At 53.3% G+C, this 16,022-nt stretch overlaps 1 protein-coding gene across 8 annotated transcripts in view; it reads left to right on the top strand.

The window, feature by feature from the left end:
• Positions 1 to 16,022, top strand: part of CFAP74 (cilia and flagella associated protein 74) — a 57,698-nt gene that overhangs the window by 31,923 nt on the left and 9,753 nt on the right. For 7 of the 8 annotated variants that reach the window (XR_016018514.1, XM_088790048.1, XM_088790049.1 and 4 more), the window contains exons 18-25: positions 408 to 546; positions 4,512 to 4,573; positions 5,138 to 5,260; positions 8,249 to 8,370; positions 9,352 to 9,480; positions 9,765 to 9,852; positions 10,315 to 10,488; positions 11,328 to 11,461. Coding sequence is in view for 7 of the 8 variants with exons in the window: in XM_088790048.1 (XP_088646174.1) it covers positions 408 to 546; positions 4,512 to 4,573; positions 5,138 to 5,260; positions 8,249 to 8,370; positions 9,352 to 9,480; positions 9,765 to 9,852; positions 10,315 to 10,488; positions 11,328 to 11,461 (971 nt within the window). In the remaining variant the exon portion in view is untranslated. The remainder of the gene's footprint in view (positions 1 to 407; positions 547 to 4,511; positions 4,574 to 5,137; positions 5,261 to 8,248; positions 8,371 to 9,351; positions 9,481 to 9,764; positions 9,853 to 10,314; positions 10,489 to 11,327; positions 11,462 to 16,022) is intronic. The other variant, XM_088790047.1, reaches the window with a different exon arrangement.

Genomic DNA, 16,022 nt, shown 5'->3' with positions numbered 1-16,022 from the left:
TGGGGCTGGGAAGCGGGTCGTCCTGGTCAGTCCACATAGAGACATTGGTCTCTAAGGAGGACATGGGGCCACCAAGCCACAGGCACAGTGGCAGCAGCACACTGTCCCGTCTCGAGCGTGTGGTGACAAAACAGTGGCCAAGAGCTCTAGGCCTGAGAGCCCCAGGCCACCCACCCCCACCCGACCCCCACTGGTGGCCTCGAAAGTCCCAGCTTGGAGGCAAGTGGCCTGAAAACCATGGGTGCTGCCCATTGTGGCCCCAGGCACAAGGACGGGTCTCCCCAGAGAAGGACGGGATGGGGGTCTCCACACCATCGGTGTGGAGCCATCCCAGCCATCAGGTCTGGGCTGTCGGGTGGGAGAGGCGGACTGAAACCGCAAGCAAAGGCGGCCTGTTCTCTTTTCAGAGCAGCACCCTCACATACAACGATAGAGGTTTTTACGAAAAAGTCATCTCCAGTTTCTCTGAGCAGCAGCTGGACGGCAACGGGTCCTCCCTGGTGGACATGCCCAGCCAGAGGTTGCAGGACGAGGGGCACCCCGCAGGTGAGATGGGCGGCAGGGTCCGAGAGCCCAGGGCGGCCTGCTGGAGCCCCCAGCACCTGCCCATCTCCCCCAGGCTCTGATGTGTCCGTGTGGGGCCAGTAGGCTGGACAGGCAGCATTTTTCCAGGAATATGGTTTTAAGTGACAGTAAATGGTAAATAGCCATATATTCACATAGACGCTGATAGAGGTGGGATTCAATCCACATCCGTGTTTAAGGGGCAGGAGACACAGGAACTCCCCAGCTTTGGACCTCCAGGCTGGCCTTAGGGTTGTCCTCCTGCTACCCTGGAAGGTCCTTGTTGGGACATTGGGGAGCCCTGACCCTGGGGTGCAGCAGCCATGGGATGGAGGGAGGAGAGGGAAGGGCAGGAATGCCAGGGCTGCTGACGGGTCACGGAGGCACCAGCTGCCCGGGCTGCCCCAAACTCTGTGGACAGAGGGCGGCTGCGACAGGAGCATGGCCGGAAGGACGTGGGTCCCTGCTGTACCGGCACTCTGTGTGGCGCCGTCTCCGCTTCTTTGCCTCCCTCCAGTGCCCCGTCCTTGTTCCTGGGGCCACAATGGGCAGCAGTGTTTACCCCGTTCCAGGCTTTGTGTGACCGTGAACTCAGGGGCCTCCTTCTGTGAGTTCAGTGCTCAGCGTGGAGCTCGGGGCTGGATGGGGCTGGTCCACGCTGAGGGTGAGCCTTCCTTACTGTCGGCCCCCAGATGGTGGCTCCAGTCAGGGTCACGCTGGCTGCCCTGGGGTTTTGCAGGACCACACGTCCCCACGTGTGCACTCCACATGCCAGTGTAGTTTTGCTTCTATTAGCTCCTGTCAAGTTCTTTTTTGACGTGGTGGTGCCGTCCACACTCCACCAGCAGTGTCCAACAGGGTGCTGCCCAGCAGCCCTGGCCACACCTGGTGCTTCCGTTTTGTTTCCTCTTGTGTGAGATACCCGACAGTTTGCCACCTACTTTTCTATAGAGTTGCTTGTGTTTTTTGTATTTTTTCCTACGAGGGCCTCAGATGCTGGATACTTGCACTTGGTCAGCGGTGCAGCCAGGACTGCCTCCCAGCCTCCTTACGCCATTCGTCGGCTCTTCTTACACCAAAGCTTTCATTGTAATGTTCGCAAATCTCCCCCTCATTCCCATTAAGGTTTGTGCCTCGTGTGTCTTTGCAGCACATTTTTCCCATCCCAAGGTCAGAAAGACATGGACATGCTTTATGTCTGGGTCTCCAGCCCACGCGAAGGTCGCTGGGTGGTGTCAGGTGCATCCAGGCTCTTTTTCCCACATGGACATCCAGCTGCTTGTGCAAAGTGCGTTGAAAAGACTTTCCTTTTCCCATCAGACTGACTCGTTATCTTTGTCAAAAATCAGTTTGTTTTCTGTGTAGCAGTGAATTGTAAGTGTGGGTAACATTTCTGGCCTCCCTGTCCTGATGGGTTGACCCATTCGTCTGTACTATGCTGGTACCACACTGTTGGATTATTACGGCTTTAGATTAAGTCTTCAAGCCACATAGTGTTAGTCCCCCAGTTGTTTATTTTCCTAGATATTTGCTTTGGATATTTTAGGTACTTTGCATTTCCATATGAATTTTAGAAATAGCTTCTTGATATCTCAAAAAAAAAAAAGAAAGAAAGAAAGTACTGGTACAGCATTGAGTCTGCAGATCAATTTGGGGAGAAATGACATCTTAACAATTTTGAGTCTTGCAATCCATAAACATGAGCTATCTCCCCGTTTAGTTAGGTCTTTTTAATTGTTTTCAGCAATGTTTTGTAGTTTATAGTATAGAGGTCTTAAAGATTTGGGGTCCGTTTATCTAGTGTGACAATCTTTGACTTTTTCCAGAGTATTTAGTCTATTTACATTTATTGTAACTCTCAATATATTTGCATTTGTTTCTACCACCTTATTTTGTGACTTGTGTTGGTCCTGCCTTTTTCTTTTCTTTTCTTTTTTTCTGATCTCATTTTCAGACCTTTTCACCCCTCTGCTGCTTTTCCTTCTCCACTGATTAGACGGCCCCTGGTCTTCGAAGTAGCCTCAAAACAGGGAGCCACACCCTTCTACAACTTTTACTGGCAGCCTTGCTAGAGGTGGATCCGTCTCACCCGAGGTCTTGTAAATCCCACCAATGTCTGGTGTGAATGCAGGACACAGGGGTAGATGGAGCCTGCTTGTTACTTTGAAAAACATCACAAAGGAATAAGATCAAATAGATTTGAAAATCAACCAAATAAAACTTCCAGAAGTAAGAATATGATCATTGAAAATGGAACCCCAATCCATGGGTTAAACTGTAGAGGAGACACTGCTGAAGAGAAAATCAGTGAACTAGAAGATAGACCCAAGGAAATGTTCTGAATGCAGACAAAGAGACAGATGGAAACATGAAAGAAATGGTACAAACTATACCATTAGGATTAGGAGATTGAACTTGTCTACTGGAGTCAGGAAAAGGCACTGAAATGCTCACTGAGAATTTTCTAAAATGTTGAAATATGTCTGAACTCACATCCAGGAAGTCAGTGAGTATCCACTCTATGACTGACGGAATGGAACCAATGCCTGGAGAAGATAACACTGGACATGCAATTAAAGAAAATTTTCCTAATCGTTAACGGGCCTGACTCTAGAATTTATGAAAGCTCACCATGTTCCCTGCAAACGGATTAATGCAGCTCCTCCCTAGGACACCAAGGGACCCCAGCCACCACTCACGCAGGATGAAGCAACTGGCCCCAGGCTCAGGTCCAGACTGTCACAGTGGTTACTCCTGAAGCAGACAAGGTTTCCTGCTCCTCCCCTGCCCAGGTGACAGTCGTGGCCTCTGGGCAGGGTGACAAGTCCACCAAGTTGCAGGAGCCCAGAACTGGGGGCTTGCTGCCTTTCCAACCTCAGCCCCAGAAGTGGGGCACACCCCTGGGGGATAATAATATGGCCACATGGGTGCCCAGGGTGCTGAACCTGGGGCTGTCCATGGAAGCTCGGCCCGGCAGGTATGCAGAGGCCAGAGAATGACTTTGGCTTCTCCTATCAAGTTTTGTCTGTCTGTGTGCAAAGTCAACAGATAGACCTTCCCAGACAAGAGGAAACAGCATCTGCTTTCAGGGGCTTTTCTGATTCTTGAGGTGCTCCCCTGAACCATAAGGGGTGAGTCGGAATCCACAGCCCACCAGTGGGGAAGTGATGATTGGAACATGCCGGCAGCACACACACAGGCAAAACTAAGTATCTGTGAAAGATTAGGCTATGAAATTTGATTGTAAAATAAGTTGTTGAAAGATAATATTGTTTAAGTTTTTAGGACTTAGCTCCACTAGGTCACTAGAAAATGGGGGGCATCAGGAGGGAGATCCCACCCCCACAGTGTCTGCCCTCCAGATCGTGGGGAGCCGGCTGCCCCCCTCCCAGGCCCTGGGCCCGGCCCCTCCCCCCAGGCCACACTCCTGCCACCTCCCCTCTCTGCACTGGCGTCTTTCTTTCTCCACCTGGCATTCTCATCAGACACGCTTTCTGCTGGTTCCTCATCTTCACACAGAGCCACTTTTGACACCACTTTCCAGTCTCCTCCTGTTTCAAAGCAAATGCCAAAAGGCTGACTGCCACCCTGTCCAATTTGTCTCCATCCTCACTGCACTCAGATTCTGACCTTCAGGCCACTGCACCCCCCAGGGGGCCAGCTCTGCTCCCCCTCCTGACCTCCCCTCACTGGGGCTTTGGGCAGATCCTGCCCCCTGTCCCAACCCAGCTTCTTGCTTCCACGGCTGGCAGCCCACACACATAGCAGCAGGTAATCTGGGAGATGGAGGGGCCAGGTCACGCCCTGACACCACAGCTCCCCAGTGGGCCCCATGGCTCCAGGAGGATGGCTCGGGGTGGGGGGTGACTGTATCACAGGTGGGTCTGGGCACAGCTGTCCCCTCCCTGCCCGGCCATTCTTCACATCTGAAGCCCCTTCTCTTCCAGAATCAGCCACCACCATGACCATGCCCCCCAATGAGGAATCAACGGAGATCTCACTGGGAAAGGTCAGTGAGGCCCACTGCCCCACAGCCCACCTTCCTCCAGCTGCAGCCTCTGACCTGCTGACCCACCTCCCCCAGGTGGCCCTTCCATTTGACGAGAGCTGGACCAGACTTATCTGGCCACTGGACTTGAAGCCTCCGTGCAGCTGGCAGTCTGGCCTGCATCCGGCCAGCCCCGTCCCAAGCTGGGGTCTGCCAGGACCGCAGTAGTAGTGGCGGTTTCCTGGGTGCCGGGCCTCCCGGGCCCGTGTTGTGGGCAGGGGGCAGGTACACGCACAAGGACCGGGGGTCACTGAGGAAAGCAGTGAACACACGGGAGGGGGAGCATTTGGGGAGGTGTTCAGGCACCCCTTGGCCTCTTCCCCTTGGCTTGGGTCCTGGGCAGTAAGTCCTCACAGGGCAGGGCCAGGCTTGGGACCAGTGTCTGTGTGGCCAGGAGGACATCCCAGGAACGTGGGTCCTGCCGCCACTGAGGCTCACAGTGAAACATCCCATGGTGGGGACAGTTGGAAGTGCCTTCATACACAGGAAGCCTGACTGGCTCTACGGCCCCTGTTTCCCGAGCAGATAACAGAGGGTAAGATTGGACCCTTCAGCTCCATCAAGGTGCCCATCATCTTCTCCCCGGTCATCCCAGGAGCCATCCAGACCAGGTTCAAGGTCATATTTAAGAACCAGCAGTGCCCTACAGTAAGTGTCCCACAGCCACTTTACACACATGGTCACTGGGGCACAGACCCTTCTCTGGGCACAGGGTCGCCACCGCTCTGCATCCCCCCCCCAACCATGAGGCGGCTGCCCAGGTCACCCACATGGATGGCTAGTTGGTGGTGCAGCTGGTTAGCACCCGTAGCCAACACACACACACAGCCATTGCTCTTAATCACTAGAAACATCTTTCTTAATTTCCAAGTAGCTAAAATTTTTATTCATTTTTTTTATCATTTATTTATAAGTTTGTTATGCTCAGAGATTATGATCTGCAAACTCTTTTTTTATTGTGTTAAAGTTTTCTTTGTGACCCAAGGCAGGATTGATTTTATAAATGTGATGTATTCTTATGAAGACGGTGGATTAGCTCACGAGCTGGAAACAAGTTTAGTGACTAGATTATTCACACTATCTGTGCCCTCCCTGTTCCTGCCCCATGTCAACCTTCCATTGTGATTATAGTTTTGAGTTGTTCTCCCTACATTTCCAACTGATGGACTTTCTACAGCTGCTTTGTAGTTTGGTGCATGAGGGTTTGTAGTTGTTTTCTTATCATGAACTGTGCCTATCGCCAGAGCCAGACTTCCTCTTTATCCTGCTGCTTACATTACCTCGAGATTCCAGCTGATCTGAGGATAACAACAAGGCCATGCCTTCTTTCCTCGGGCTGGCAATTGCCTCTTTGTCCCGTCCCCCCCCCCCCCCCATAGACATCCTTTTTTCTTACCACCTTGCATCTTTCAAGGAGCCAGGTTTTGTCTGTCAATCTGACTCACGTTCTCCACCTCTGGTGGGAGAATGTAGTGTGTACACACAGCATAATAACCAGCATAGTTTCACTCCTTCCATCTCAGTCTATGTTCACTATTTATTTTTTGATATTGTTCCCTCTTTTTCAGTTTTCTTGTTTTCATTGGTTTGATCAAGTTGCTATTTATTCTGTTCTATGCCTTCATTTGGAAAGTCTTTCCAAGAACGGTTTCCTCCCCTTTCCCAGCCCTCAAATCCCACATGACTTTCTATTTCTTATTGGAAGGAGGAGAACCCTCCACAATGGCCTGTGTCCCTGGTGAGGCTCCCCCAGTATTGTCGTATGACCAAAACAAAATGCAACTTGGAGCCCCTTTTATTTACCTGCTTTCTTGGCCCTCAATGCCTGGGTTTCCTTCCACTATCATTAGAACTACTAGAATCTCCTCCAGCTACCACCTGGCCCCACCACCGTGGGAATTCTTAGCTGACACCCACGGCTCCAGGCAGGTGGCTGTCTCCATCCAGGTCTGACCATGGCTGTCGTGCATTTGTGCTCAGCACCTCTCCTCTCCCTTCTTCTCCCCACCCAGAACCTCTGCTCTGCGTGTGTCCCGTAAAGAAACGATGCAACAGCCCACAATACACCACACTGCTCCAAAATTTCCACAGCACCCCCAGGACCCCATAGGACCCCACATCACCGCACAGGACCCCACACTGCCCACAGGACCCCACAGGACCCCACACTGCCCCACAGGACCCCGCAGTGGTGACAGGAAGGAACAAGAACCAGAACTTGGTGACCATTGTGCTTGGAGAGGGTGCCCCGCCAGGGGCTGTGACCTTGGGTCACAGGAAGTGCCAGTCTAGCCCACGGTGGTCCTGCTGGGGTGAACAGGGACAGGAAACACCCTGGTCACTCTCCTTTCTCCTCTGAGCCCCCCAACTGGAAGCAGGGTGCACACTGTCAGTCTCGTGGGGTGGGGTGGGGGTCTGGATTGAGTCCTGCCTGCCTGTCTTCTTGAGAGGGGCCCCTGGTGACAGGTTCCAGCTTCTGTCCACCTGTAGACTCCTCCCCTCCAGGGTCTGAGGCTGCTGCCCCAGTGCAGGCTGGCCCTTCCTGTCCCTGTCACCATGCCACGCCCAGGTCCTCCGTTCTTTCTCGTCTTGGCTGGACTCCTCCTTACATGGGGCTTCCGCTGCTGACTGCGCCCGTCTGTTTCATGGACCCACTGGTATTTCCCCTGTGTCCTCCAAGTCTCGGCTCTTTCTTCAGCTTGGCATGTCCTGTGCCACCTGTTGACCTGCTTGCCTGGCCGCTGGCTCAGGTGCTTTCCCGTCACCACCTGACAGAAGTGAGGGGCTGCTCCTGGACCTCCCAGGCCCTCTCCCGGCAGCAGCCCCAGCCCTCGTTAACCGTTTACCAGCCCGGCACGGCCTCTAAGTGACGTGGACCGTCCCGACTCTCCCGGCAACTCCTCTTCCCTGGGCGTTTTATGTTTCTTCTGCCCAATTTCCTGTCTCTGGCCCCCGGAAATGGGTTGTACGTTTTGGCAACACTGTGGCCTAAGATCTGGTGGCTCGCATGTCCCTAATGTCACAAGTCCTACAGGTTGTAGAAAGGGGAGCAGTCCCCGCTTCCGTGCCCCCCACCCAGTCCTGTGGGCTGTCGGGCTAGAAAGGGTGGTCACCCCCAGTCTGAGGGGCTGCTGTGCACAGCTTCCCCTACAGGACACCAAGGAGCCCCAAACTCCCAGGGCCCCGGCCTCGGTTGGACTGGGAGAGGCACGGCTAGGGTCCACGGTGGAGGGGAGAGACGCACCCCGCTCTCTCTTCCCAGTCCCATCGAGACTTCTGAGCTTCCGTTTGTATTAGCCGTGCAAGTTCCATGACGTGTCCTCTCTGGGTGATGCATTATTCTGTAATGAACGGGTTTTCTTAAACAGCTATAAATGTTGGTAATTGTGAAGCTGCGTGAGGGGCACATGACAGTGATTATGGTTGTAGCTTCCTTTGTTTGAAAATTTTGATAATAAAAGGGAGTTTTTCCATGGGACACTATGAAAAGTGCCAGGAGCCCAGAGCACGGCCTGTTTAGTTATCAACCTCCCATGCTTGGAAGAGCTATAAAAGCGTGCCTGCTGGGTTCTGTGCTAACAGTACTTTGCTGACGGAAACACGGTTGTGTTGTTGAATTCACACGTTCAAATGTAGTTGTATTTCCGAGCCGTTGGTGTTGCTGTTGACGTGCCGGTCTGGGTGCCGAGGCCCAGCGTGGACCTGAAGATATGCATGTACGACCGGCTGTACCAGGACTCCATCGTCATCCACTCACGGTAAGCAGGGGCCCCGCCGTGTCCAGCTTCTGTCCTGTATCGCTGTGGACTCAGGGCCATGGCTGACAAAGGCCCCAGCAGCCATGGGGCTGGCAGGATCACCCACAGCTTTCTGAGGAGGAGGCAGAAAGTTCTGGAAGGCTCTGGACCATGGCCCACAGTTCCCAGGCAGACCAGGAAGCGGCTCCCTCGCCAAGCTGGGGCAGCCCTCTGCCTTTCTTCCTGTACCTTAGAGCTCACTCCACTTGTGGGGTGGGAAAACTGGGCTGTGATGAAGGGTCGGCCTCCTTGCCTGATCTGGTGGCGACTCAGGGCGAGCAGGGGAGGGGGAGAGCCTCACTGGGAGAAGGGGGTCCAGGAGAGCCCTGGTGGGGGCGTGGTCTGGTGGGGGCGTGGTCTGGTGGGGGCGTGGCCTGGGAGCTGGACACATTGACTAGAAGCAGGCTTTCCCCGTGATTGGTTGTGGGCACCCTTGGCTCTTCTGGCTGGTCCTGGTTTGGAAGTAGGGACAGAATTTAGGGGAGCTGCAGTCACTGACCAAGGCCAGGCTGTCTAGGGGCCTTCCTGGTGTCCTGCAGAGCTTGTGCTGCGCGTTGGTGAGTGGCACCCAGTCTAACCCAAGCCTGTAATTGGGTGGGAGGAGGACAGAAGCCAAGGCGGGCAAGGGCCCCACCCCCCAGCCTTCCAGGCCCCTGTACCCAGCACCTGCCTGGTAGGGGTCTTCCCAGAAAACACTCAGGTTCCTGAGAACCAATGAGGGCCAAGCCCAATTGTAAGAAGCCTTGTCAGACTTCAGTGCAGGAAAGCCAGCCTCTAAAAGCAGGGCTGGGGGACCCTGGCTCCTGCGTTCAAGGCGTGGCGTGGCTTGCCTTGGGTGTGCACCAAGCACCCTGGATGGCTGGGTGGTGAGAACTAACATTCCTCAGAGGATGAAACACCACGGTGTCCGTCTTGGGTCCCTTTGTGTCCCTTGAGCTGCAGGTCGAAAGCAGCCCTGCGCCTGAAGCTGGAGGTGTGCAAGGAGCTCAGGGCCCACATGGAGCTGCTGCCCAAGATGGGCTACATCCAGGCCCTGTCGTCCTACTCCGCGCAGCTCAAGTTCCTGCCTCGGTGAGCACAGTGGGGTGGGGTGGGGTGGGGGTGGCTGCAGGTGACCATGGGGGGGGGCTGCAGGTGAGCACAGGGGAGGGGGGCTGCAGGTGAGCACAGGGGAGGGGGCTGCAGCAGGTGAGCACAGGGGCTGGTGCCAGGCATATCTCATCATCTTACATTCTGTGGGTTTCATGTGTTTTGAAGCTCTCACGTGATCTGAAGCACAGCTCAGGTCAGTGTCACTGTCATTTTGCAAAATTTGAACAAGAGAAGTGCATTCAGGTGCACCCTGTCTCTTCCAGACACTCCCTCCCGGAAGACGCAAGGAAGTATTTTGATAAGGAAAGCAGAGTCCTGGAGGCCCCGATGACAATCTGGGTGGCTGATCAGGTCTGTGTGGGGCACTTCTTAGAGGTGCTGGTGCTCATGGGGAACAGGGCCGCTTTGGGAGCCGGGCTCCGTACCCCAGCAGCCCCGGCACAGTGTAGGCCAGGGGAGGGGGTTTGTGGAGAGAGCGGCTCTGAGTGCTGTCCCATCATCCGAGCCCCGTGTGCCACACGTTCACAGACACACACGTGCTCACATGGTCTACCTTCACACTCGCAGACCTCAGTGCACACACGTGTACACACACATGCACTCACACTCTCGTTTGGCACTGCTTTGTGACGGCTGCTTTCACGTCCTCCCAGGTCCGGGGACAAGAGGAAAGTAGAGTTGTTAAAGGGACACTTGTGTCCATGAAAGGGTGCACCATGGACCACAGCAAGGCTGTGCCTTTCTTCTTTGGGAATATTTGTCAAAAGTGATGCAAACACATGACCAGAAACGCACTTGCCCTTTGCACTTCAGATCAGACCGGTGGGGTTCACCGTCCACGCCATCATCACCACCTCGGACCTGGAGCTCAGCCCCTCGGAGGTGGACTTCGGCTACTGCACCACCTACGAGGCCATTAGAACCCGAGTCAGCCTCTGCAACCGCTCCCTCCTGCCCCAGGAGTTTGGGTTCGTCGGGCTCCCAAAGGTGCCTTGCGTGGCAGTGAGGGGTGCGGGGACATGGGGGTGGGTTGGGAAGCTCTGAGAATGGGCCAGGGCATCTGCCCCCCTGGGGTTCAGGTGGCCCACGCCCGGCTCCAGGCACCTCAGCCTCATCTGGCTCTCCGCTCGTCCTCCTCCTCACCCCACTGGCCCCACACTGCCTTGCGCTTGCCCTGCCTCTCCCTGTCCCTTCATCCCTCTCCTCCACCACACACGCCCGGCTCCAGACTCCCCTCCCCTCCCTTCCCTCCAGTACTCTTGCCTGCCTGGCCCTTGGGGACAGCGAAGACCAAACCCCAGCTTGGCTACCCCTCCCCCCTCCCTGGGCTGCCCCACCACAGGCCCTGCCATCCAACATACATGCAGACACACATACACACACATGCGCTCACATGCATACAGGCATGCACTCAACACACAGACACGTGTTCACATACACATAGACAGACACGTGCTCACATGCAGGCAACATTCATACACAAACAGATACATAAACATACACATAAACTTACACACATGCACTCACATGCATACAGACATGTTCACATGTAGACATGTGCTCGTGTGCACACACTCACAAATATATACACACATACATGCAGACACACTCACACACATGCAGACATGCTCACATACACAGATGTGGGCTGACATATGACCACACACTGACACACACGCCTATGGGCACGTGCACACACACTCATACATGCAGACTGGCACAGTCGCACTCGCTCACACACCCTGCCACACGTGTGTCCACAGTCCCCCGTGACCTTCCCCAGCAGATCAATGTTTTCACTTGGCACCGCGGTTTCCCTCCTGTAGTTTGTGGACATTCAGCCCAACGATGGGTTTGGGACGATCCTGCCACTGGACACTCTGGAACTCGACGTGATCTTTCAGCCCACCAAGGCCAAGGTGTACAGCTTCACGCTCACTTGCAAGTCAGAGATCAACCGGTGAGGCTTGCGGGGCTGTGGCGGGCCGCTCAGGGGGGCCGCGCCTCCTGCATCTTCCGCCCTGGTCCCCAGCCTGACTGCGGGGCTGGGCACCACTGCTGGCTGCAGGAACCTCAGACTGGGGAGCAGACTCCTGGGACCTGGGGCCTTGCACACTGGGTTAGCTCAAGCTGTGTGTGCGTGTGTGTGTGTAAGTGGGTGTGCATGTGTGAGCATGTGTGTGTGAGTACACATGGATGAGAGTATGTGTGTGAGCAGTACAAGTGAGGGCTGTGAGTGTGCACGTGTGACAATGTGTGAGTGTGTATGAGTATGCATGTGTGGACATATGTGTGTGGGGTGTGCATGTGTGGACATGTGCGTGGGAGCCTGTGTGTGGACGTGTGCGTGCGTGCGTGTGGGCATGCGTGTACATTTATGTGAGCATGCACACGTGGGTATGGGTGTAGGTGTGTGTGAGCGTGTGGACGTGTGCACGTGAGTGTGCACATGTGAAAGTGTGTGTGTGAGCATGTGTGGATGTGTGCACGTGAGTATGCACATGTGAAAGTGTGTGTGTGTGTGTGTGCGTGTGGGGTGCAGAGCACCCTCTGCACTCAGAAGGACCTCGGCATGAGCACCGTTGCTTGAATGCGCTGTGACTGGGCCACTCTCGGAACCTCCCTGAGCCGCCATTCTGCCCCCGAGAGACAGGACTGAGAAGATGGTGGGGAGGGAGAAGGGAAGCAGGACACGGAGGCGTGGTCGGGAATTAGGTGCTGGCTCCTGCCTCCGCGACCTGGGGTCAGTGCCTCCCAGGAGGAGTGTCCTAAGGGAGGAGTGTCCTGGAGCGTCCCTGTGCGTCAGGTCACCTCCTGTCGAGCTGTGCTGCTTGCCCCGCTCGCCCCTTCCTCTCTCGTCCTGTCACCACACACGCACGCGCGCACCCCAACCTGAGATGCTGTTTGATCCTGGCTGGGACCCTGGGCCACCTTTGGTGGGGTCGGGCTAGCCCCTCATCCCGCAGACCAGGCCCCCACCAGCAGGGCACGTGACCTGGGACTGCTGGGCAGGGAGCAGGACTGAGTTCATGGGTGGTGAGATTTTGGGGAAAGAGTGCAGACTTAACCTCCGGAGCAAACGGAAGGGACCAGACCCTGCCCACCTGCCTTGCCCTGCCCCCGGCACTGCCCTCCCCTCCTGCTGGGTTCTGGTGGCCCCAGGTGCCAGGTGTTCGGTGGCTTGTTCACATCTCTCTCATCCTCTGGAGAAGAGGGGTTCTTATCCCGGTGCCCCGCACGGGCTCCGTGGAGGGTTACAGGAAAGTCAAGCCATGAGGCGGCAGTAATCACAGCCCACAGTGAGCGCGTAGCCAGGTGGACTCTGCAGCCCAGAAGGGCCCCACTGCACACACACCACAGCGGGGAGCCTCACGCTCCGGGCCTGGCTGCGCATGCGGCTACCTGGCAGCTCCCCTGGAGGTCCAGGAGATGTCTGCGATCTGGACACATCCCCATTCCCCACCTGCTCCCACACCTGCTCCCCCTGCAGCCCAGGCCTTCCTGTTGCTCACCTCAGCCTTGTCCTGCTTCCCTTCCCTCACCTCACATCCACGCTGCCCACTGTCCGTCAGTCCTGCAGTCCTGTCGGCTCCACCTTGAAAATGCACCTGAAGCTCTCCACACCCTCATCTGGACAGCGGGGCACCTCCTGGCTGGTCCCCTGCCTCCATGTCAGAGCACATCCCTCCTCCAAGACAGCCGACCTGCCCGCTGCCTCCCACGCAGGGCACACAGCCGCCTGCACCACGCAGCCCCTCCCATCACGTGATGGGCACCCACTCCCCTGCTGGACATGTGGGCGGGCTCCAGGCTGGTCAGTGACCCACAAAGCAGGTTCTGTGTGAGCCCGGGCGCTCACTGCCCTGGGCTACATGTTTAGGAATGGGGTCGCCAGGTCCTAGGGTAACTGTTTAATTTCAGTGTCAAACAGAGTCCCAAAGTGGCTGTACCATTTTCACTTCTCACCAGGATTTGCTGCTGTCAGATTTTTTGGGGGGAAGGGGGTGGAGAGGCATTATAATAGGTGTGAACGGCATCTCATTGTGACTTAATTTGCATTCTCTAGTGACCAAGGTTGAGCACCTCTTATGTACTTATCTGCACCTGGGTATCTTCTTTGGTGAAAGGTGTGGTTAGATCTTTTGCCCATTTTTTAAGTTAGAGTTTTTTACTGAGTTTGGAGAGCTTTTTGCTTGAGGTATAATTGATATGCCACATTGTATCAGTTTCAGGTGTATACCACAATGCTTCGATATTTGCATATATTGCGAAATGATCCCACAATAAGTCTCTTAACATCACCACATTTGTAGTTACAGATTTCTTTTCTGGTGATGAGAACTTTTAAGGTCTATTCTCTGAGCTACTTTCCAACGTGCAGCACAGTGAACTGTCATCATCCCCAGGACTTAGTATCTATATTCTAAATATAGTATCTATATCCTGATACAAATCCTTTGTCAGGCTTACAAAGAATTGGCCCCAGTCTGTGGCTTGTCTTTTCATTCTCTTACCAATGTCTTTCATAAAGCGAAAGTTTTTAATTTTGATAAAGTCCTGTTTATTAACTTTTTCCATATAGATCATGAGTTTGGTGTCATATCCAATAATTTTCTCCTAACCCAAAGTCGCACAGATTTTCTTCTAAAAGTTTTATGTATTTACATTTTACATGTGGTTCACGATTTCTTTTGATCAGCTTTTGCATAAAATGTGAGATGTGGGGGTGGCTGGTTAGCCCAGTTGGTTACAGTGTGGTGCTAATAACACCAAGGTTGCTGGTTCGATCCCTGCATGGGCCACTGTGAGCTGCGCCCTCCTTAAAAAAAAAAAAAAAAAAAAAAGTGAGATGTGGCAGGAAGTCCGGGTTACTTTTCTTCCAATTTTACTGATGTCATTGTTGAAAAGACTCTTCTTTTGGGGCTGTGACAGAGACCAATGCCCCTCATTTCTCACATATTGGTGACAGTTTGCCTGTAGCCATTAAGACTTGAAAATCGGTTCAGTTGAGTATCTTAAACACAAACATATTAACTATCCACTGCCTTGTGGAATAAAACGTGTCTGTCAAAGTCTGAAGGAAACCCGAGTTTCTTTTTGCCTGGGTACCTAAGGGATTGATTTCTTCTTATTTAAAAATCCAATGATTTTATCAGAACACATTTTAGTGTTGGTTGTTCTGGACCCATCCACCCAGGTACGCAGTGTTTTTCAAATCTTTCTAATTTCAGGAATATTTCCATGAATTTTAGTCCTTAATAGTTGCTTCGGTTTTCTCCTTTGGGGCCTCCTGTTATAAATATGGGTCTTTGCTTCTTCCCCATTTGTCACCTTTTCTTCACTCCTTTATTCCTTCAGTGTTTCATCTTGCATCTTGTCTTTCTCTTAAAGAATTCTCTGCTTCTTCCTTCGTCACTGCGTTCCTTAGAGTTGAGCCTTCGTTTCTAAATGATTGTTAGGACTCTTTCCTGAGCTCTGACGCCTCACCTCTGAGCCCCGTGGTTCTGACCTGTGCTGTTTCTCGTTTTCTCAAGTCTTCCAAACGCACTGTGAGTGTCCACGTTACCGCTCCCATCCGTCCCCGGCACGTCTCTCTGCAGGCTTGTATTGTTGGCATGAATTTTTTTCTGCTCCTTTTTCTCTTTTATCTAATAACGTTACTTGTGATTTGTTTGATCTTAGTCTTTTTCTGCTGCTCATCTCTCCGTTCGGTTTCTTCTCCTGAACCTTTGGAAGGGGGCCAGTTTTCAGCCCTTTTCTCGCTTGCTGGCTTGGCTCTAGAGCGCCCTCTCCCTGGTGTGTGTATGAACTGCAGGGAGACATGGTCTCCGGCTCCTCTGCTCCTAACAGAAGTCCGTGCCCAATGTTCAGCCCCGCCAGCGTCTCTGCTCCGCCTCCTTTGCTTTTAACCTGAGGCTGTGCCGGTGTTAGGCCCCGCCAGGGTGCCTGGACTGAGGGGTTTCCAGGATGTGGGAACCTGGGGCTACCCCTCATTGATGGTATCTTACTCCACATATTGATCTGCGTTTGGCTTTTACGTTTTCCCCCCAACTTTATATTTTTGTAATTGATCCATGTTAGCACATCTAAGGGTTCAACTTGGACACGTTGAGTTTGAGGCCTTGTGAATCATCAGAAGCAGTGCTTAGCAGGAAATTTCTACCTCCGCATGCATTTAAAGAAGACAGCTTGAAAACCAGTATAATCTAGCCTTCCTTTCCAAGAATTAGGAAAAGAGCAAATTAAACCCAAAGAAAGTAGACATAATAATGAGTGGAAGTCAGTGAAAGAGAAATCAAATACAACAGAGAAAAACAACAAAACTATTAATAAAAGTCTTTTTTTTGGGGGGGGGAAATTAGTAAATTCATTACTCCTAGTAAGACCAATCAAGGTAAAATAGAGAGAAATCACAAATTACCAACCTCAAGAGTGAAAGGGGCCATCACTACAGAGCCTACAAATATCAGAAAGATAATAAGGGACTGTTTGTTATGAACAACTTCACACCAGTGAATGTG

This window comes from Rhinolophus sinicus, chromosome 14 (genome assembly GCF_057876585.1).
Source record: "Rhinolophus sinicus isolate RSI-liver-muscle chromosome 14, RSI-T2T, whole genome shotgun sequence".
NCBI lineage: Eukaryota > Metazoa > Chordata > Mammalia > Chiroptera > Rhinolophidae > Rhinolophus > Rhinolophus sinicus.
The sequence above is the reverse complement of the archived record's forward strand: the minus strand, read 5'-3'. Positions and strand labels throughout refer to the sequence as shown.